Here is a 24,295-nt window from a genome sequence, read left to right as displayed (position 1 = left end):
TGGTATGTAATGGGGAAATATTTTTAACTAATTGAAGACTTGATAATAATGACAGTACTCACTTGAAATATTGACTATGTAATGACATACTTTGAGTTAACTAAAATTAATTAATAGTTAAACGTTAAAGTCCAAACATAATGCAGCTAATTGATAAGAATTTGCTAAAATTGGCATAAATGATTATAAATGCACCTGTAAGTGGTTTTTTCCCAATGTGGATGCATAGCATGGTTCCATGACATTTTGTATTTTCCTAAACCACCACATATTTTATAAAGAAGATTATTATCATATGATAGATTTCATCTGAAGTAGCAAAATATAATTTATCTATTTTTCAAACCAAAACATAGTTTACAAAATGAAATGTCAGTCAAATAAAACCCATGTGACATGTTGGCAAGAGTCTGAGTACATGGCACTGTATAAAAATCTGCAACCAGTAATATGTTTGCAAGAGTCTGAGTGCATGGCATTGTATAAAAATCTGCAACCAGTAATATGTTTGCAAGAGTCTGAGTGCATGGCATTGTATAAAAATCTGCAACCAGTAATGTTCAAACATGATATAACTGTGACTTAACATGTGAACGTTGTTAAAGTGTATGACTTTGTACGAACGTCTTTTGAACATGTGCACTGTTCCAGTACTACAAAGCCTCTGTTTTCTATTAATATTGTGTTCAGAAAGGACTCTGACTTCATTAGGTGATCACGCTGTTAATGCCAAGTTTGTGTAGAGTAATGTGATAGTACCTACTTGCCTATAATGCTAGATGTGAAACTGGATCTGGTCATCATAATGCTTACGGTGATAATAAATGTGGAAAAAGCCACCGCAGTTTTGAAAATATGCATAGTGTACGTCATTAGTGTGGAAATCAGTTTACAGCCATCCTAGAAGATTTTGATCATCAAGATTCCAAGGACGTAATGGGCAGCGCAAGTAGATAGCATTGCATACGTGCCACCATTTAGAGATATCTTCTCAGTTTAGTATGGTGAAATGCACACATGTGTGCACAGAAATAGTGATAGTGGCAGAAATTACAAACTTGTGGGCTGTGAAACTGAGATTTAAAGTGACTGTGAAAGCAGGAATTCAGGGTCATAGTGGCAATAAGCGGTGAATGAACAACATTTTGAGTGTCTACATGTATGTGTGGATGGTAGATAAAACTATGCACAATTCCTTAATAACATGAGACAAAGTTTTTTTACCAGAGGGCTGGATGTCCTATTGGGTTAGTATAGTTAATTACTGGTTTTGCCCCATGATGTTACCAATGAGTAGACAGTTATTTATGAATAAATGTTAATCCTGAAACTCACTATCCATGCATATAGGCCATTTCAAAAGTTACCTCTTGAAGCTCTGTATTATATTCATTGTAAAAATACATAGCTTATGTCTTTGTCTATATCCAACTCCTCTTTCTGTGCATCACCTCCTTCCCCCCTCTCTCTCTGTAATCTCCTCCTCATATATATTACAAAAATATATAGGCTATGTGGATCTGAATGATCATTACAGTAGCATGTGAACATTTGAATTATATCAGTTGGTAACTTTTCAAGATATATGGTATCAAAGGTTCCACTTCATATATTTCATACATATGTACCAGTATATGCATTAAAAATATATATCCTATCTGTTAATTCAGGGTATAACCAATCTCCATTCAAACTTTAATCCAAATCCATTTAGCCATTTCAGTGAGAAGGAGTAAAGGTACATCCAGACAATACCTCTTTGCTCATGCACAGTCGCAAATGCACAGAAACAAAATCAAATGCAAAAAAAATGTAGTGAAAAGAATACAATATGGATGTGCACTCTCATGTCCACATGTTACCGCATTGCTGCATCCACCTTCTATGGATCTGATTCTAGTCTCAGCAGTTTATGCTGTATTTATTGTATAAAAAAGGCAACAGGAAAAGAAGCCACAAAGATGACTCAGTAAAAAAGTATGTAAATAACAGAGATACTTTACTGCAAGATAGCCAAAATGACAGCAATGTTTTATTTGAAAATTTCACAAGAATGACATAGTAAGATTTTGATTTTTTGGTTATGAAACCGAAACGCGTATCTCTAGACAACATACTGTTACGTGAAATGTAGTTTCTGTAGAGATGTGACTGGCAATAACACTCCATTACATGCAACTGGTGATTCATATACTAGTTTGAGCTATTTGTTTCATGATCGTCGGCAAAGCAGATGCCAGACTGAGATTCATTGGAAGAATCCTAAGGAAATGCAATCCGAAAACAAAGGAAATATGTTACAGTACGCTTGTTCGCCCACTGCTTGAATACTGCTCAGCAGTGTGGGATCTGTACCAGGTAGGGTTGATAGAAGATATAGAGAAGATCCAACGGAGAGCAGCGCACTTCGTTACAGGATCATTTAGTAATCGCGAAAGCGTTACGGAGATGATAGATAAACTCCAGTGGAAGACTCTGCAGGAGAGACGCTCAGTAGCTCGGTACGGGCTTTTGTCAAAGTTTCGAGAACATACCTTCACCGAAGAGTCAAGCAGTATATTGCTCCCTCCTACATATATCTCGTGAAGAGACCATGAGGATAAAATCAGAGAGATTAGAGCCCACACAGAGGCATACCGACAATCCTTCTTTCCACAAACAATACGAGAATGGAATAGAAGGGAGAACCGATAGAGGTACTCAAGGTACCCTCCGCCACACACTGTCAGGTGGCTTGCGGAGTATGGATGTAGATGTAGATGTCTCAAAATAAAGCAGTTCCATGATTATCCCTGAAATTGCAAAGCACTTCAGGGGTTTTTGTGGTGATCGTGTGAAGGTTAATAAACTTTCATTATTTTTTTTTTAATTTTATACAGATATTATCTATACAATTAACACACACATACTTGCAGAGTTTAGTTGAACAGTCGAGATGACTGAGACTGCTCCTGAAGATTCAAAGGTTTGCCAGTTGGTTTGTCAAGCACAATATTGTGCTGAGACTTGATTCATCTCGCTGCAAATTTTTCTGCATCAGAGCCATGAATTGAAGGTGTATTTGTTAAAATGAAAAGTAAATTTGAAAGTGTCCGAATCTGTAAATGACGTCTGTGATCAGTTGGTGTTAGATTAATGGTACTAAATCTGTGTTCACATTCAGCTGTAGATATACATATAATTTTGATTGCTTTCACAAATTCTTTGACAGAAGTGGACATGTGATGACGATTTTATTTATAAACTCAAAAATCTTTAACTAGTAATGCATATGTGCTTCCACTTAATTTAATTTTAATTTTTTTAAAATTTAATTTAAAATCCATCTTCTTACATAAACAAGCAACTGACATGTCACCATGAAACATAAGCTCATAATCATATTAAGGACATGTTTCTGTATTTAATACAGCTGCAACCAAAAAGAAATCCAAGTCTTTAAAATGTGTTTTTACTTTGTCTACCAAAACCAAAAAAAATTCTTCCAAAATGTCTGAAATTTGTTACATTCATCAGAAGACAGTTCATTAATTAATACTTTTCCCCTAACTCTTGTACTATAATCCTCATTCATTGTGAGGTTTTTTTTTTCCCAACATTCCAAGAGTTTGTATGGCCATCGCAGCTGCTTAGCTTTAAGGACTGAAGAATTTTTGTTTTGCATTAAGAATGATAATACTTGCAAAACTTCTATTATCTTATAAAGCAGATCTAATTCCTTTGTAAGCAACCACTTTGTGAAATGTTTTAGCAAACCTTCAGATTTAAATCTCTTGTGAGTTGATTTGGAACCATCATGACTCAGTTTTTCAAGAAGATTAACAAGAGAACTGTGACTCAAGAAGAGCAGAAACAGCATTAAATGAGGAAGCAACCCAACATACATGAAAAATATGGCCCAGTTTCAAAATCTGCAAGAATAATTCTTGAGAAACACCCTGTAGTTGTCTCCGATTTTCGAGACTTTGAGAAAACACAGTATACAAGGAATCCAAAAACCCTGTGTATGGTATACATCTGCTACATCATTCATAACGTCTTTGACTGCTAGTTCCATTTTGTGGTTCATACAGTGCAACAGTTAAATCCTCACCTGATTGATTACTCAACAGAGTGGCTGTTCCTTTGTAAGGTGCACACATTGTTAATGCACCATCTGTTGTGATAACTACAAGATGGTTCTTTAGTACATCATATTTAATGCCATGCTTTCAGGAGCTGCTAATAGTGCAGTGAAAATGCATTCTCTTGCCCCATTTTCTAATCCAACAATATTAAAAAAATAATTGCAAGCAACTCCCTCGAAGGACAAATATACATATCTAATTAAACAATTTATTTAGTGGTTGTACTTTTGTCAATCTTGACACTGAAGTTTGTGCCTGAACCTACAAGGCAGTGAGCAATTTTTTTTTCCTTTCTTCACCTATAAACATAGTGATAGTCCAGCGTACATGGTTAGAATGAAGCATATGATTGATTGATAAATCATTACACTTTTGTAGTTCGATTACTGTAAGAAATGATTTGACTGGTTGTTTCTTTTTAGCTATAATATATGCAGATCTGAACGATGAATAAGTTGTGATCTTTTTGTCTTCCCCACAACTTTTTACTTTCACTCACAGATTTTTCTAAACATTGCTTTTCTTAGTACCTACAATTTATATGTATTTCATGTGTACTTTGCACTTTGCATGATCACTGATTTTATCATTCAGTTTCTTTGCATTATTAGCAGAAACACCAGCTAAAAATGCATTATTGGTATGTACAGGTTCCATGCTTTCCACTGTAAGTTCATGAACTTATGAACACACTGTGCATATTACCAACTTTTGGTAATTGACAAACAGCCACAGCTTTGTCTCTCGCCAGTTTTGGAAAAGTGATTATGCAACACAATTTCCTACTACAATTTCAAGCCTACTGTTACTCCCATTAATACCTTGAGACTTCTCACAGCTTCCAGTCCCCAAAGTCACTCTCTTTCTTTTTGTTAGCATCATCATTACCATTTTGTTTTTTGGATTCACCACCTATTTTAAGTCTTTTAGTACTACTGTATTCTGACTGTCAATTGTTGTACACATATCTGATAATGCACTTTCCTTAAGGAATGATCAGATTTTGCTTTGTTTGAAAGCCATGCTAAAATACTGTAGTTCTTGCTGACCTGCACACACTCAACTCACAAACAATGCTACTGAAGTGGGAACATGTGGAGACTGCCATGTGTTTAATGGACATGAGAGAACAACTGAATGGCACCAGTTGATTTTGTATACACAATACCGAGGGGCTGGCATTAAGCTAAACCCATGTGGTCTTCGGCAAGCAAAGTCAGACTGTTGAATTTGTTCTGCTAGGTACTGTTGCTCAGTTAGCACTGCTTTGTCGTTTTGTTCCATATGTGTTTGTATACATGACATCATTGCCAAAAAGTGGTCTAATGGTAAATGTGCATGTAAGTACCAGGCTGTTTGCCCTTTTTTAGGGCCCAGCTGCTCGTGCACCTATGTGGTATGGCTGGGGACAGCTGCCACATTACTTGTCTTGCAAGCGTGCAAGCAATGGATGGCAGACCTTAAATGAAAGCAAAAATGACAGCATGAGAATGGCAATTCAGATGGTTTCAAATGCTTAAATACATAACGCTTTTGCCAAAATTAATAGACAAACATGTATATTAGTGCTTCCTGAGTATGTCTCCACAAATTTAAATTAAATGTTAAGTTTTACATGTCCAGTGAGCAGGAAATAAGCATCCCTGGTTGGGAAGGGTAATTTAAATTTAGAGGGGGAGGGGTGGATTGATTCTGACAGGGAAAAATCCCCACCATCCCCCCCCTGAAAATCTCACATCAGATGTAACATATTAGCAAGAGTCTGAGTCCATGGCATTGTAAGAAAATCTGCCACCAGTAATATCCACTCAAGTGATACATGTGACTTAACACATGAACATTGATTAAGTGTACGATTTTGCACAATCTTCTTTTGAGCATGTGGACTGTTCCAGTACTACACAGCCTCTGTGTTCTATTAATATCGTGTTCAAAAAGGACTCTGACTTCATAGTGTGATAATGTTGTTAATGCCAAGTTCGTGTAGAGTAAATACATGGTGCATACTTGCATATAATGAATGCTGAACTGGATCTGATCATCATAATGCTTGTGCTGATAATAATAAATTAGGGAAAAGCCACATTACTTGAAAATTTGTGTAGTGTAAATCATTAGTGTAATTCCTGGAAATCAGTTTACAGCTGTTCTAGAAGACTTTGAATGACAAGACTTAATGGACAGTGGCACCACTATGCAGACATCTTCCTGTTTTGGTATGGTAAAATGAACTCTTATGTGCAAGAACAGTAATATGTGGCAGAAATTACAAACTTGTGGAGTGTGAAACTGAGTTTTGAGTGACTGTGAAATTAGCACTTGAGGGTCACAGTGGAAATAAAGAGTGAATGAACAAATTTTGAGTGATTACATGTATGTGTGGATGGTAGATAAAACTGTGTACAGTTCCTTAATAGCATGAGACAAAGTTAAATATGCTGCTGCACCAACAAATAGTAGGTGGGTGACACCATAATGGAATCACCTTTCTCCAACCAGTGAGGGGATGAAGATGACCAATGCCATCTTCAGTTGGACAGCAGCCAGTCAATGCAGAGCCAAGCAGTAGAAAGATCACCCCAAAGTGGAAATATGAATGAGTAGTGGGCAGATGACAGTAAATTACATGCCAGTAACTACTGGCATCAGAGAAAATTAAGGTGAAGTGTTCCCACTGCTAAGTGTTGCCCAGCATTTTATTAAGATGGATGACAATGGGGGAAGAAACAGTGTGTTTAATGTTTGGGGATAAGTGGAAAAAAATTAAAAGTGAACTGTTTGAAGACAGGATGTCTGAGGACAGGGATCAAGAACTAGAATTTGGAGATGGACAGAATGTAGTAATTAAAAGTGAACTTGATGATGAAGTGAATATCAGTTAGATAATAAGCAAAATGTCAAGGGCTTTGCCCACTGATTACTGTGATATGTAGAAGGAAGAGAATAAATCCAAATCAGTAGAACAGGATAATGTTAAACATGGATTTTGTGATTAAAAGCAAGGTTTGCAAGAAAAATTTTGGCCAGTGACATTGGGCCAATGTCAGGACAGTTCATGGACAGTTTAAATGGAAGGATGTACAAACAGAAGAGTAGCATTGATAGTTTAAGGGCTTAGATTTGTGTAAAGATATAAAATAATTTAGACAAAAAGATAAATTCAGTGAAAGTGTGCTTAGAAAGTAAGTTATATTAAATGACAAATAATTTGAATTCAAACTAAATGCTTTTAGTCCTGGTGAATTATTAAGTGACCATGTAGTTGAAAATAAATGTAAAAAGGAGATGGAAGTTTATGTTGTTAGTTCTTGTCACACTGAGGTCACATGAGTAGATCAGATTTGCACTGATGATATTAGTGTCTTAATTTCTGATGTGAAGCAAGTAAATAATGCTGACAGAGAGAATCTGAGGGTAGTATAAGAAGATATGGCTGTAAATATTGATACAGTCAATGATACTGGAGCTGTAGGCATATCTCAGCTAGTAGGGAATAAAATTTTTGTCAAAGTTGATGAGTTTGTTAAAGGAGACTGTAAAGATGTGCAATTAAAAGTATGAACGAAATTAGTGAATGCTAATGTGAGCAATGTTGTGATGAAAAATATGCAGATAGAAAGGTAAATAAGGTGAAAGTTACTAAGGTAAAGAAACCTGTTGTTAAATTGCCAGTGGTAACTACATAAAAACTTCTCGAAGTGAACTATCTGCAATAAGTAATTTTCAGTACAAATGTACAGACAGCAATTTTCAGTATATATGTTATGTTCAAGGGAATAGTAGTTGTATGATGGAGCATGTCAAGAGATTTTTGGTGTGTGGGATACTGTGTTTGCAACTGACTTCAATAAAAGAGAGTAAGATTTCACATGATACTACAAAACTAGATGGAAGAGCAGGGGCTCAATGTAATTGTGAAGTAATTAATGGATAGGGGGTTCAGTGAACTTTAGGGAACACATTATGTGGCAAGTAGTGCCCCCATAGTTGGGTGATCTCATTCCTCCTTTATTGAACCACTCTCTTCACCTACAATTCTATTCATGGATTGTAACAAAAAAGTAATCTTCTTCTATTATATTCAGTTCATAGGTAATCCAAAATATGATGACTAAATTTTTGCGTGTTATGGACACTAAAAGAATATCAGAGGATGTCAGCTAAATTTTGTGATGAATACCTCATCTATGTTTTCATTTAGTAATGTTGATAAAATTTTTGTGGATAATGTGTTGTAAGGTAGTGAAGAAGTGTGAGATAATGAATTGAGTTATGTGGTAATGAAGTGACAACATGAAATAATGGAGTAATGAATAGACGGAATGTGATGATATCAAAGGGAGTGATGAAATAAGGAAATAATAAGTGAATTGAGTAATAATGAGGTATTTATTTATTTGTCGTATGACAATACAAACTGATCTGCAACCAACAAACATGAAGTGCATTATTTTATAAAATAAATAGAAGTAAACGTCTACACTGTCCAGTCACATTAATGTGACCACCTGTCAAAAGCTTGAGCAGCACATACCACTGCAAGACATGCAGTCAGAGAGACAATGAGGTTCTGGAAGGTACTGAGAGGGATGTGGAGCCATACCAGCTCCAGTGCCATGGCCAGCTGTACTATTTCCTTGGTTGAGGATCAGTGGTGCGAACAGCCGATCGAAGTGGTCCCACAGACTCTCGATTAGGTTTAAACACGGGGAGTTTGATGGGCAGGGGAGTATGGTAAACACATACCAGTGCTCTTTGAACCATGCACATGTGTTGAGCTGTGTGACATGCATTGTGCTACTGGTAATACCAGTGAACCAAGGAAAATCACACTACATGTAGTGGTGAACGTGGCTCCTAGGATTGATGCATACTTGTGTTGATCTGTTGAGCCTTCCAGAATGATGAGATCACCCAGGGAATGCCACAAAAATATTCCCCAGTCAGTAAGACTCCCTTCTCCTGCATGGACCTTCCAACAATTGTTGCAGGTTGTTGGTCATCTGACTGGTGGAGCATAAAACGTGATTCATCTGTAAAGGTCATATGTCGCCATTTAGTAGACATCCTGTTGCATCCTGGAATGCAAATTCCAGTCTTCATCACCAATGACAAGCAGTCTACATGGGTGTATGAACCGAGTGCCTACTGCCATGGTTCGTACGCAGCAATGTTTGCTGAACGGCCATTGGGGAGACAATGTTGATAGCTCTTTGTTCCATGTGGGTGGTCAGTTGCTAAGTAGTAGCACGTCTGTTTGCTCATACACATCTCCACAACCATTGTTCACCCTTGTTATCAGTGGTCTGTGGTGCACCACAGTTGCCTCACCACCGGTTTTGTATAGTGTCATTTTGCCATGCACGGGATACTTCAACCACAGTGACACACGAACAAATTACAAACTTTTCAGAAATGCCTCCACTCCTGGCTCGAAAGCCAATGATCATGCCCTTTTTGATACCAGATAAATTGCTCCACTTCCTCATTACAGCAACAACTGCATTGTTTTCCACATCCCTCAATACACTTTATATATCCTCCACTGGGTGTGCTGTTACCTGCCGTCTTAGAGAGATTATTGCACATTGACATAGAACAGAGTTGGTGGCCACATTTATGAGACTGGATCATATAAATCCAGAAAGTAATATCTACATTTTCAATCCATTCAAGAGCTGTCTCTGATTTTTACTATGTATTCGAAGATCTGATGTGCATTGCCACAGTCACATTGAGAAGATGAAGCTGTCCACCACTGGCAGAAGCTTTCTGTTCAGATGCCATAGCCTGTACAAATCCTATTAATTGTTTTCCAAGCATGTCATGGTAATTCTGTGCCAGCTGATCATGTACTAGGTCTTATGAGAGTGTGATATTCATGATGGGCAACATTATTACACATTTCTGACCAGTTACTGCTCATGTTAAAATACACTGCTTGCAGCAATGGTGCCAGTATGATAGATGATTGCTTGGATTTTAATCAGCTCATCCAAAGTGCAGACACATCAGAGAGGATTGTGAGCTGAGGAATTTTAATTAATTCTTCATGTTCCTTGAGAAGGGCTTTCTGTCATCAAAGAACTGATGGCACAATGTGGATTAAAGGCAGTAACCAGTGAAGAGCAGTAGATGTGGTTCAGCCTGTTAATGCTATCATTGCAGTATTTAGGTGAACATCAATTTTTTCTCACATGTGAGCTATTAAGCCACACTGTAGCACAGTATTTGACAGCAGAGTGAAACAGTTCTAAGTAAGAACATCATAGTGTTGTAGCTCGTCCACCACATGAGGTACCACTCAGCTTCAGTATGATGTTCTGGTGAGATTTCTGCTTTGCTGCAGTTTTTCCTCTGTGTTTGTTGTAGGACGAGGTTATATCAAGAGTTACTTGTAGATATTTTTTGAAATCTTGGTGGTGGAGGACTTGACCAGTAAAGGTAACATGAGGTAATGAAGGGGTATTATGTGAAGCAGCAACAATTGAGAAAGTTGTTGGGACCCTGTCTTTGCAGTAGTTTAATTTTGCAAATGCACTTCTATGGTTAACAGGTTTGTAAGGAAAGAATTTAATCCGAAAGTAGACGTGAGTAAATTATGAGGTGTTACTGTGTATAAACAAAGGTTGATATCTTGTTCATTTGGTGCTCTGCAGCTTGTAGGAACTGTAAATATACCATGTCATTAATTAATTGTTGGCCAAAAGCTGCTTTGTGGTAGTATTTTATTTCACTGGATTTGTTTTGGGCATTGCTCATCATCACTGGCATCTGTATTACATAAAAGTTACATATTTCTTACAATAAGTTACATACAGTGTATATTGTAGAGTTTTACATAGCTGTGATTTTTCAGTTCATTGTAATTCAACTTGCCTTATATGTAATATTCTCTAGTATATCCCAATAACAATATTTTGTAATATTCATGCAACAATATGATTACATGATTTATATACAAAATTTAATCAGCGTAAGGAATTTTTTATGAAAGAATTGCAGTTGTCATTAGCAATTGCTGTACACGCAAAGATTACTTTTGGTATACATCACAGAATGTATATGACGCCACTAGTATTTTGCTTATCTTTGTTAGCAGAAAAAAGAAACATGTTTTCATGAAAGTATACTAGTGAAATTTTCAAAGATTTTTTGTGTTTTTTAGAGCAGCCTGTTCATTTAAAATAATGTCAGGATGTTTTTTACATCACTGTGAAAGTTTCTATTTCTTCAAAAATATTTAGTAAAGTTGCTTTTCAGCAATGTGTAGCAAGATTCAGCCCTCTAGCTATGGCCAGAAATGCTTTACAGCCGTGTATATTGCAAGATTCTCCCCATCAAATGTACTCCACTGCTGTTGCTGAATAGACAGGCTATTCGAAAATAAACCCAGAGGCTGCCAGCTTGTGGAGATGTACTGTTGCAATGGAGTGCCCACAGTGATTTGGATTGTATCAACTATCAAAGCAATGGTGGTGCCAGAAACAGAGTGTCTGAAATGAATTTTGGTCTTGAAATGAATTTTGAGCACCATGAGTCCAAGGAACGTTTTTGCTTCCAGATGTGTTTTTGCTTGTCAGCAGTTTATTTGTTGGCTTTTGAACCTCAGCTAAATGTGGCAAGTGTTGCCTATAATAATGTAACATTATGAGAAATATTCAGAGGCCTAGAAACTGTACCTCCTCCTTGGCAAATACACATTTTTCCCAATTGACCATGACCCCATGGCACTCCAGCCTTTTGAACAGTGGATGTAAGTGCCTGAAGTGTTCATCTTTGGTTTTAGAAAGTAGCAACATATCATCCATGTAACATAAAATGAATGAAAACCCCTGTAGCACTTCATGCATGAAACAATCCGAAGTCTGGGCAGCATTTCATAGTCAGAAAGACAATGTATTATGTTAGAAGAGCCCAAAGGGAGAATCCATCACAGTTTTATACTTATCATTTCTAGAAATGGGGATCTGTGAGAAAGCTTTTGCACAATCTATTACACTGTAAAATCAAACATCCACCACACTGTTGTTAAAGCTGGCAATGTTGAGAACTGAGTATCTGTCCAGAATGGTGTGAGTGTTTAAGCCCATTTAATTGCTGCACATTCTCCATGAACCATCCTTCTTCTTTACCATTTGCAGAGGTGATGCCCACACACTGTGAGACTATCTTCTTGAACTTCAATTGTGCAGCATGTAACTTATCAGTAGGTAACTGCTGAGGTGTGGCAGCAACAAGTTGCCCTATTATTATCTGGATATGGTGCTTAGCGGAATGACTTACTTTGCTCTTCACCAGTACAGGATCTATTAACACTGGGAATTCTCACAGCAGCTGCTGGTCGAGGTCATCATCCACCTTTGCCTCGGCCATGATGGTAGTAGTAGGAGAAACCACATGGTAGAAGTCTCATAAGCATTACAATAACTCAAGTGTTTTGTTCAAGTCATTTTGTGTAGTGGGCACAGTACTCTTTAGTTCAACATTGCTGTCTTGTAACACCTTTATAGTGAACTATTCTTTAGCACATAATACATCGACTTCACATATCTTTGCTTTAAGTACCTTGAATGTCTTCCTGAACTCTGAAGCTTCCATGAGTTCATGCGACGTAGAATGTGAGGTCTTCTCATGTAATCCACACATGTGCATTCTGCATTCAGACAGTTTTGACATTAAGTATTCTGCTTTCAGTATGGAAGAAGTGGACAGCCCAGAAATCTTCACTCAATACATATCAGTGGCATCACCCAAAATCTGGCCCAATGTGTTAGAGAGGAGAGGAGAGAGGGCAATGGTTTAGCAGTTCCAGCCTCACAGAAAAATAACAGAGAAAATTGGTCTCCAAAATCAGGATTCTCATATCTGCAATAATAAATGTTCAAGTAGAGAGGAAGATGTCATCCAGCACTGAAGTCAGCTCCTTCTTCCCAAATGTCTCAGTTGCCAAATTGTTAGAAGTAGTGAGAAGTAGAACTATTGTATATGAGCAGCACTTATCCAGCCTCTTTGGCTATAGACTTACCTTGGGTCCAATATTGATTAAGAATATATCATTGTATTTCCAGTCCTTTGTAAATAATATAGTTGGGCCTGCAGCTGCTGACAATGTTGCATTTCTGGTGCACTTGAGGTGCTTTGAGTGTCCTGGATGAGTGCATTCCCTTACTGGCATTCCTGGCATGTGTCCAGGTAGAGGTATGGTTCATGCCCTGTCTTGCTGCCTCATCGAAGCATCTGTGGTCCCAACACCATTTTAAATCTTGTTTTCTACTATTACAGCCTTCATAATTCTCCTGTCATTGTAGCCTGGCATTCAGCCTTGCTAACTCATTCAGCAGTTGAATCATAGATGGTTCTGTCTGTGGTGCTTGCATTCGGCGAAGCAATATGGAAGTGTAGGCTTCCCATTGCTGCAAGTGTGTTAGTGCATGGTTCAGAGCCTCCTGCCACACATGTTACTGTCTATATACACAATAGTGATAGCACCGTCCTTGCATGTCATAAACAGGGAACTGCATGAAGGTGGACATAACAGCTCTAATATTTTGTGGCAATCTTCGTAGCCAAAAGATCTCCTAAGGTTGCTCAGACAGGAGCTAATTTCCTGCCAGCGTGTGCAGTGAATGCAGAACCACTGTAGCAAGCATCACTTCCAATAATTATACGTAACCACGAATCAGGTGGTAATACAAAATGTTAGAGCACTGCCACTTTAAGACCAGAATATTATTGGTGATGGAAAACGTGGTCCAATTGCTTGATAATAATCAAATCCAGCTGTGCTGTAACCAGTGTAAATTGTTCTGCATCCAACACCAGTGCATTTTAAGATGGCTTCCACATGGGTAAGCCACAACTCAGCTTTTGTGAGCCAAATGATATTTTTCCTGTTGCCACTGCCTGTGTTATTGTAATGCAGTGTAGCTGGTGGTGGCACAATGTTGCTCGCTGAAATCAAACTCTGGAGCTCCTCTGTCACTGCTGTGTTAGTGATGGAATCCACTGTTCTGTGTGCACATACAGAAAATAAGTTTGAAAACCATTCAAAATGGAGTCACCACTGTGGAAACAGTTGATTCCATTTCAAATACATGCACAGTTTATAAGCAATTAACACTTTATTTGTATCAAATAACTTCTCACTGAGTAAAATACTTTGACCTCACAAAAAAACATGAACCACACACCAGTACGAAAGAACATGACATAAAAAGACAATTCTGCAGAAATCTTGACCTTCACAGATGAATTATTATTTTAATGTTTGCATTCAACCTGTGTTGACTCTGTTTGTCAAGGTCACTGCAAAGTAAGAGCTGACTGCCAGTTTCAAAGATGACTGTAGACATCAGTGATGAAGTTCATACATACTAATAAATAATTATCTGTCTCAGAGGCAGGAGAACATTTTAGTTTAAAATTGTTGTGCACCGTAAAATTTTCTCAGATACAAATATTTCTATGATGATTCATTTTTCCACTACAACCTTTATTTGTCTGAACTTTGTTTAATGAACCTATCTGGAATAATAATAGGGCACATTATCGTTTGGTTTACTTATACCGTTTATCGTTTCTTTCATGGTACTGTTTATGATACAATAACATAGAGCTTCCATTTATGAATACTGGCACTTTTACTTTCTTATTTAACTATATGCATACATTTAATCAAGTTGTATGCCATTGTTCTTCAAAGTTCTTGTAATATTTCAAAACTCTGTTCAGGGTTACAACATATCTTCATTTTTATGATTTTTGTCTAGATTATCTTTGGGCACTTATATTTCTACTTTGCACTAAATGATGGTCAGCACCACAATTTATAAACTGCAGACTGCTCTTACATAAAAGGCAAGTATACGTGTTGACCCCAAGTAGCGGAAACCAGCTGTCCATTCCCAGCATGAATAACATTGTTAATAGTATCAATAAAGTACATACAATGTTACATTAATAATACTTCATTGTTCCTGCTCTTAACAATAAATTCCAAATGTCACTGAATAAAAAGGTATAGTTCTAGATGTGCAAATACAATATGGAAGTTTGCACTACTTTGGAACAATATTTATCAGAAAAGGCCCTGAGTTCGAGACATAGTCCAGCACACTGTTTTAATCTGCCAGGAAATTTTATATCAGCACACACTCCACTGCACACTGAAAATTTCATTCTGTAAATATTTCTCAGGTTAATTCACTCAGTAAATGAGGTCAAAAATGGTAATAGATGACTGCTTCCTCTAAAAGCAGTGAAAGGTTTTTGACAATTTTTTTTAACCGTGGTGAGTTGCCTTGTATCGTCTTGTCTTATGTGATTCCCGAGCTCAATGTAGAAGTCTAGCTAACTCATTATTACTAGGCTTGTACAAATATTATTGCACATCTTTACAAGACTTTACTGTTTGTATATAATACCATATTGTCATTCTATCTTGCTAAAATAATTTACATTATATTATAGAGGATGACACTACTACTGATAGTAAGTTAAACAATAAAAAAGGACGGTACCTGTTTTAGTTGATATCTTCCTTGCCTCTTAAGAGGGAACTAAATTGATAAGTGTCAAAAAGGGAAAATCCAAAGATGCCTTTCATTCATGTATGAAACTGAAATATTTTCATTAATTATATATCAGGTAGTTTCCAGTCTTTGCTCTTCTTGTGCTATGTCATGATGACAATATATGGGGTGATTCAGCTAATCTGTTTACCTCAAATATTTCTGGCACTGTTTAAGATACCAAAATTCTGTTTTTGTCCCTGTGAATTGTGGGAAAGTCCCCACTAAATGACATGTAGTCTCTTTTTGTACCTATATTAATTACAGTTCTAAAAATAATGAATTCTATAGTATTTCACTATTGAAAAAGCCAACTACTAGTTTTTGAAAAATTATAAATTTTTTGTAGGATTTGTCTACATATATTTTGAACTGAAGCGTATTACTGTATTATGATGAAGCTCATGATTTCATGCTCAAATAATGAAATATTTCATACTGGATAGGGAGGAAACAGAGTTTTGCACCTCTGTGATATCTGGTTCAATGAATCACAAAGGAAATGTAGCTTTCATTCTGTCTGTGACATTCACATGTAATGAGTTCAGGTTAGTTTGAAACAATAAATGTCTTTCATAAAAAGAAAAAGTAAATATGTAATTTTTTTAATGGAGAATGATGAAGGAATGCAAAGAGGACAGTTGAGTTTCATACACAAAATTATCCTGACAAGCCAAACAAGAATGACATTTCAGAAAATGTACAAAAAATTGTTATTGGTAGGGTACCAGAATGCTACATAAAGGGTAAGGAATGAACAGAATGAATGAAATAGATTTTCTGGCAGCTGCTGCTCGTAATCCACATGTTAGCTCCAGAGAAATTGTACTTACCTCTGGAATAAGTTATCCCAGCATTGTTCACATTTTGCATACAAAGGCCTTGCGTCTGTATTATGTGTCACTCCATCGATGATTAACCAGTGGGGCTCCAGAAGACACATGGAAGTCTGTCACTTGGTTCTGATGAAACATCAGGACAATGATATTTTTCTTCAGAGAATTCTCTTTACTGATCACAGAAAGCTAAATGTAAGAAACATGATTTATTAGGCAGCTGAGAATGCACATTGGCTGAGGCAGATCATAGGCAGTGGAGTGTGAACACTTATTTTGGGATTATTGGAGAAGTGCTGATGACTCTCCTGGAGGAAGTAACATTTGAGATATGTAGAAATGTGTGGTACTAACATGATGAGTATAAATTTCACTACTCACTTGTGGCTAGTGAAGTTCTCACCCACCTTCTTCCTGGTCACTTGATAGGATGTGAAGGTATTATCAGTGGGCCTGCACATTCACCCAATTTCATGACACTCAACTATTTTCTCTGTTGTAAACTCAAAGATGAAGTCAATGCACAAGTTCTCATGACCCAAAAGGATTTAAAACATCAAACTGTTCTAGCATATGCAGTGGTACCAAAAGAATCTCTTCAGTATGTCCAAAAGTCCTTGCAATAGTGGCTGCAAATGTATCTTTCAGTAGACAGTGGTCATTCCAAACACTTGACAACATAAATGAAATTTTAAGTAAGTGTGATTTCCTTCTTGTTGATGATGTAATTGTATATTGTAAGTGTGTATCTTGACATTAAATTGGTGATGTGAAGGTACGATTTAACAATCTTTGTACCTCGGTTCCCTGTTATTCAATTTCTGACATGCACCCTTCTTACAAAGCTCTACCAGAAATGAGAGCAGAACTGTTACTGTAGTTAAGTGGTGTATCATCTGTAGATACCACACCCTTAGCCTTCCAGTTGGTGTGTCAATCTAACAGCATGTGGGCAAGTGTGATTTGCCCCATCAGCCATATACAGCAGTTCTGTAGAGCAACACAATCTTCCACATGAGACAGCAACTGATTTCATGTTCAAAGTAGAAAATCTGGAGTTCTAAACATTGTAGTTTCTCTAACAATTTAATTGGATTTTGAACTGTTAAGCACTGTTGAATTCATCTCATTTAGAACTATGATACTAGCAGCAGAAAATACTATAGTTCCATTCGCAAAAGCAATGGTGGTACTGATATCTCCATAATTATATGAAAAGAGACTATATGTCGTTCATTCATTCATTGAGGACTCTTTCATCATTTATTTGGTTGAAAGCAGAATTACAGTATGTTAAGCAGTCCAGGAAATATCTGATGTGAACAGATTAGCTGAATCACACTGTACAGCTCTAAAGGCTTGTGAATAGTTGTTCCAAAATAACTTCTGACCTACTGCATGTTACTGAAATATTTATTTCTTGAAGTGTTTGTGCCACTGCTTTAGCAGTCTCTCCCAGTCCTACAGAATTATTTCTTTAAAGTTGTCATTCTTCTTCTCTCAAGAATTACACACAAATACCTATTGCTGCACTCACCTCTGAGTTGTTAATCTGATACTTCTTTTCCCTGCTGGCATATAGTTTAAAACTAGTTTGGACAGCCTGCTGTTCCCACTCATTGGATGTGGCTTATCTATTTTTTCTTGAAGTTTTCTCAGTATACTCAGTACCTAATGTTTTACGATTGCAGCCAGTTCTCCTTTACTTCCAAGTGTGATACTTCAACTGGGTACCTGCCAGTCATTTTATGTGAGGCAGCAAAAGACAGTGATGATAATAAGAATAATACTATTCACACTACCTGAGGACACAGACAGTGTCACTGATGAATGTGAAAACTTCACCTCACTATGGCTTTCAGCTTATTCTGTCATCAGCACTGAAAGCAGTTACTGTAAATGATAGGATTCCATGTGTTATTGATTCCACAGCTACTGTGGTGGATAATAAGGTTTTCTGCTATGCACATCAGTGTGGAAGCTGTAATAATGAGGTCTCATAATTATGTTACAGTAAACATAATTCTTTTTTCTCATATTCCATTGCATGTCCAGTGGAAATACAGTGCTCAGCAACAGCATTCCTGATACCTTTCAACAGGCAAGTGCAGCATTGGTGTTCACAGCACACAGCTCTTCCATAGTGCATGTTGCCTGACCTATATAAGCATATTGACAATTCTAGAATGTATGAATCCTTAGATGGTAGGCACAAAATCACTTTGAATTTCTGGAGAACTCTGGCTCTCTTAGTAAAATCTTTGACAAGGTATGGAATGAAAGTTTTTTAAGTTTGTTGGCAAACTGTCCTTCATATCCAACAGCTGGCTTTTAGCTTTGACTGATAGCGAATGGAATGTTTATTTTCTCAGGATACTGTTTTTAAGTAAGCAAACTCCTCAGGTAAAATAACTGAATCAGAAGCACTATATGCTTTATCCACAAGTGGTTCAAGTGCAGCCATAGTCTATGATGGGTCATAACAACTTGTAGACTGACTGTAAATACAAATAAATATCATGGGTTTATGATAAACTGAATGCAAAGTGTCCAGTTGAAATATTGTACTTGGAAGTATACAATGACCAGCTTGAAGCCAGAAACTTCATCAAGCACTTCGAGATTATTACAACTTTTTGATTCAGTATTTGGTCCACCCCAGGCTTCTTACATTACACTAAGTCTCCTTTTTTCTCTTAAAGTTAATTCTCCTTTTCTTAAGTTAATTTCATTTCTCTCATTTGTCTTACGTCATTTGCCCTTCTCTTAAGTTAAGTTTATAATTTTAAATTATATGTACAAAGTCTGATTATTTATGTATGTGACATTTTCTGTTTCTGTGACATTCAGTTCAGCTGAGCAATGTAATTCAGCTTCTGAAGAAGACAAAAAAGAGATATAAAAATAAATTTCATAGTTTACAGCCATATGTGTGTGATTTTTCAAGATGTCAACAACCGTAAACAATATTTTTTTTTTCCTTTCAGTATTAATAACACTAACAAAACATATTTTTTGTTGAAGGATGAAAGTTGCAATTTCTTTTCTGGAGATGAGAGGCATGTGGTATGTGAGGATCTTGCTGTTCTGGAGTGGCTTCAGAAGAAAACTGAAGCTGTTATGATTCTGAGCATGGAAGACAAACCATGCCCAGCAGAAGTGTGTCTTGATGACCAATAGCAGTGTTTTGAAGGTAATACATAGTATTCCTTTCATTCATGTAAGAAATGAGGCAACATGAATTTAAATTTCCTCATCCCTTCACTAAGATTCTGTAATTTTGTTTGAAAACTACAATAACAAAAAAGTCACATATTTTAGAATTTGACAATATGGTACAGTAATGAACAAGATAGCCCAACTAAAGCTCAGTGTTGTATAATACATCTTCATAGTTCACAGTAAAGACAGCGCACCTTTAGATGTATACTAACAATAAAATGAAAGGAAATTGCAGACTGAATATGGAAGATGAGATTATTTTGGTACTGTTGCTGAACACCCAAAGTGTACACAATGAGGGCCTGTATCCATTTCCGTGCAGGAATTTAATACAAGTTGTTACTCAATTCAATTCATTAAGTACATGTTCAAATTGAACAATACTATGCAGTGAGAGCTAAAAGAACTCCAAGATACAAAGTAAGGGAATTCCTTCCTTCCTTTCTGGTACATTCATCCAGTGTCAGGTCAGGACTGGTATGGGGGCTTTTCCAGTTTCATGAAGAGTCAACAAAGTTGTATGTGTGCTTTTATTACCACTGGGTCAGCACTCCCAAAGGTATTTTAATTCCACTGCCAGCTCCTTCCCCTTCACCTTGATCCTCCCTCCCTCTTCGCTCCCCATAAGAGGAACCCATGTACCTGTCTATGTATAGTGAATTCTGCATGACCAAATGTAGCAAATGTTTTGTGGATCATATGACTGAGGCTGGATATGAGAACCATCATGGTATTTACTGAGATGGATGTGGAAAACCACCTAAAAGTAACATCCAGGCTGGTCAGCACACCACTCCTGTGGTTAATATGTGAGGCAGATTAGATCCAGGGCCCACGTGGCTCCCCATGTCCAAAAAGTGGGTGATTTAATGTGCTCAGTCATCCAAATGGATAAAGTAGCCGAATTATCAAGATACAAAATATGTGTTGAAAATTTTGGTTAGTCACCTGCTCATTGCAGTAAGCAACTACTTGCTGCTCACTTTGTGAATACTGATAATTTCTCCATCATCACCACATATAAGTGTTACCACATACCAGTGAATATTTTTCTTACAGTTGAACACTTCATTCAAAATCTAATGCTTAATGATCATTCTTGTGCATCAATCTCTGCTTAAACTAACCGTATATCATATCTGTGTATTGAAATTGCACATGCTAAAAAATCAGTTGTTTCTCCATCATAAGAGGTGTCATCCTAGCACCATACTTGCTAACACCATGAGTCTTTAAGTCTTTATAATGGATGAAGGTAGTCTGAAGTACATTTGTACATCTATTTTCAAAACTTTTTGCATATATGGCTGGAAAAATTTTACTGCAAAACATTCTAATACTAGATGGATATTCCTTTCCTAACACAGTAATAACATCAACTGACAAACTTTTTTTCCAAAACTGTAATGCTCCTAACCCCTTTCTGGAATGATATTTGCTATGTGTCAAATATAATGTCCATATCACATCTCCGAGGGTAGCCTCACATCATCTACTAAACCATAAAGCATATATGTCAGTAATTTAGGGAAACAATTATAGACCTAAATCAGAATAATCAAATGGGGATTAGAGATTTTCTCCTCTGGAATACTAGGCCTTTATTATACCTAGTGTATGGTACTGTTTCATTTTTATATTTTTCAAAGAAGTTATTTCATATGGTAAGAAAATAGTACTACACTGTTCTCTAATTTGTCAACATTAGTAGAAATTTGAAACTCTCTCCTTCCAAACTGAACTGTGTTACACAGTCCCAATAAAAATATTTTAAAATAAGCAAACAATAGCTTTAAAATTTATGGGGAAGTAATTCAGAAAGAGATGAAAAATTTGAACTAAAAAGAAAAACTCACTAGGATATTCATATTGTCAGCTGATTTATAATTTATGAACTGTGAGACACTTTAGCATCTTATGATGTACATTTTATATTTTTTGTAATCATAACTTTGCGTTTCAACATTTGTTTGAACAATATGTCTTTCCTCATACCTGCCATCTTGGTAATTTTTGTTTCAGGCTTCCATATGCAAGTGTTGGTGGCATAACCTGTTGCTGAGATATAACCTCCCAGATAATAATTAGGGAATATCAATGATGTAGAGTTTGTTAGAAGTGTATTCATGGCATAATACCTGCCAGAAGTTACACACTTTGATAATCTACTTTATGTTACCTGACTTATTCACTTATAGGTACATAGCAATGCAGTATCAAGAATTTATTTAATATGGAATGTAACAGGTCTGGAAGAATGTGTATTAAAAACTCAGACTTGAGTTTAAATCTGCTGTGACATTAACATGGGAAGGAATCTATATCATTCATAAGTTAAAAGGAAAAACATGATATGTGCTTGGATGTACCTTTAAGTTTTGTGAAATAACTCTCCTGTTGCTATACTGTGCAGGTGTATTCTGATATATCACTACTGATAGCCAAACTATTGAAAAATTTCTACTCATTTTGCATTCAAAAACATAATTTATTACTCCCTTCATACAGAAACATAGAATTTTCATCAGAATAAAATCAATGAAGGAGAAGTTCTTGTTGATTCTGTGATTAAAATATACCATATTTCATTTCTCCTCTCAACTTTTCTATTCTGTAACGTCAGTTCTGTAACTTCACTAACGCAATCCGAAGTTTAAATATTATGATTGATACAGATCCTTAGAGAATAAATACCATCATTTAACTGACTTTCAGTAATATATTACACAGTACACTTATGGTGAAATAGAAATATGTGTTTAATTAGTGGCTCTTGCTGTGCAAATGTTGTAAGTGTTGTTGAAATTTACATGAAAATAATGTTACAGTAATTACAACATTAAGAACTACTAATGTCATGATGTGATACTCTTCAATAATGTATTTTTGTATACAGATAGATATATACTAAAATATATGAACCAAGTTCAAATACTTCACAGCAAACTGATTTGAATATAAAACTCATGAAGTTCTCAGCCTAATAATTCTGTTTCATATAGAAATAGGAAGCAAGAGAAGTGAAGTTCAGTAACAACATACAACATTAATATTGGTGCTCAAGCATTTTAAAACTCTGCTACACAGAGTTCAAAAAGGTGAAAGTGGAATTTTTGTGGGCATTAATAGGAATTTTAAAATGAAGAAGAATGAAATAACATTATTTTTGTATTTTCATCTTAATCAAGACATTAAAATACTAATAACAAACATTTTCATACAAATATTGATTCTGAGTGTTCGATCTTGTGAAGAAAGGAAGTACCAGTATAATGTATTTGGAGGAAACCACTATCTGTTGCTGGCATTACTTGAAAGAGTTTCCATATAAAACTCAGGGAAAAGACTTGTGATTACAGTTTCTATGTTATTTGACACTATGCTTGACTGAGGAAATTACTCTATTTCACCTTCTGTACTGATAATTATCCTATTGCTGTGTTTTTAGTTCATTTACTGATAAATATATATTTAAGATACATTTTCTGAAAAATAATACAATCATTTTCGAAATCCAAAAATAGTGAAAACCATTTGGTGTCTGATACATATATCAGATGAGAATTAAAGGTCAAGATAAAACATATAAATTTCTTATTATGCTATTCTTCTCACTTTTGTAAACTGATAATTATATTCAAAATGAAATTTAAGCCTTAGAGTTTGAGTTGTGTCACTGTAATGGTAAAAGCTTAGAGTGGATATAGTGCATTACCAAACTACTGGGAGTACCAAATGCTTATCATATAACTGACTTGGTTGAGAATCTGAATCTTAAAAATCCTTTCAGCAGAAAGTGAACAATAGCTAGATCTACAGCAAGGTCAGTTCCTTTTTCACTTGTCAACTGAGGCCTCAACTACTAACAATGTTAATGTCTGTCAGTGTAAAGAGGTGATTGTCTGTGATCAGGGTATAGCATAAAAAGCATAACTAATAATGTCTCCTGTTTTTAGAAAGAAGGTTATTATCATGAGGTGAAAGTATTTTATTAATCAAGGGGCAACTCTGATTGGCCTCTGTGGCTATTTGTTTTTACTTCCACTCTGCTCCTTGTAAGTTTTATTGGCTTGCACGTCAGACTGTCCGTGCAATAGTTCATCTCATATATTAATAATTACCTGTGACATTAAATGTGTGGACTACTCATGTAACTTTGCAAATGTAAACTACCTGCAGTTGCATAAAAATTTAATAACAACTGGTCAATTCACAATATTTTTAAGCACTTTTGCTCTAAGTGCTCAGAATGTACCGAAATAAAAGCATATGAACAAATTGAAAGTAACTATTATGTTTGACTTCTCTTTTTCTCCATGACCTCACCCTAGAATTATCAATTAATATAGATTATAGGCACAAAGAGGGAGAGAGAGAGAGAGAACACACTCATCCGGAAGAGTAGGAATCACTCTTCATGAATGTTTAGTCATTCAATTCTAATATTAATTGTTTGAAAATTAAAGCCTCGCATATACATACCACTGTATTGCTACAACTATAAAAATAATTGGTTTTTAGCCTTAAAAGACTGCTA

General features: G+C 36.1%; 1 protein-coding gene across 1 annotated transcript in view; it reads left to right on the top strand.

The window, feature by feature from the left end:
- Positions 1–24,027, top strand: part of LOC126470164 (intermembrane lipid transfer protein VPS13A-like) — a 762,201-nt gene extending 738,174 nt beyond the window's left edge. The window contains exons 65-66 of the mRNA XM_050097791.1: positions 19,561–19,729; positions 21,781–24,027. Coding sequence (XP_049953748.1) covers positions 19,561–19,716 — 156 coding nt within the window. The 3' untranslated portion in view covers positions 19,717–19,729; positions 21,781–24,027. The remainder of the gene's footprint in view (positions 1–19,560; positions 19,730–21,780) is intronic.
- Positions 24,028–24,295: the final 268 nt, after the last annotated feature.

Source organism: Schistocerca serialis, chromosome 3 (assembly GCF_023864345.2).
Source record: "Schistocerca serialis cubense isolate TAMUIC-IGC-003099 chromosome 3, iqSchSeri2.2, whole genome shotgun sequence".
In the NCBI taxonomy this organism is placed as follows: domain Eukaryota; kingdom Metazoa; phylum Arthropoda; class Insecta; order Orthoptera; family Acrididae; genus Schistocerca; species Schistocerca serialis.
This window is presented reverse-complemented; position numbering and strand designations above follow the sequence as displayed.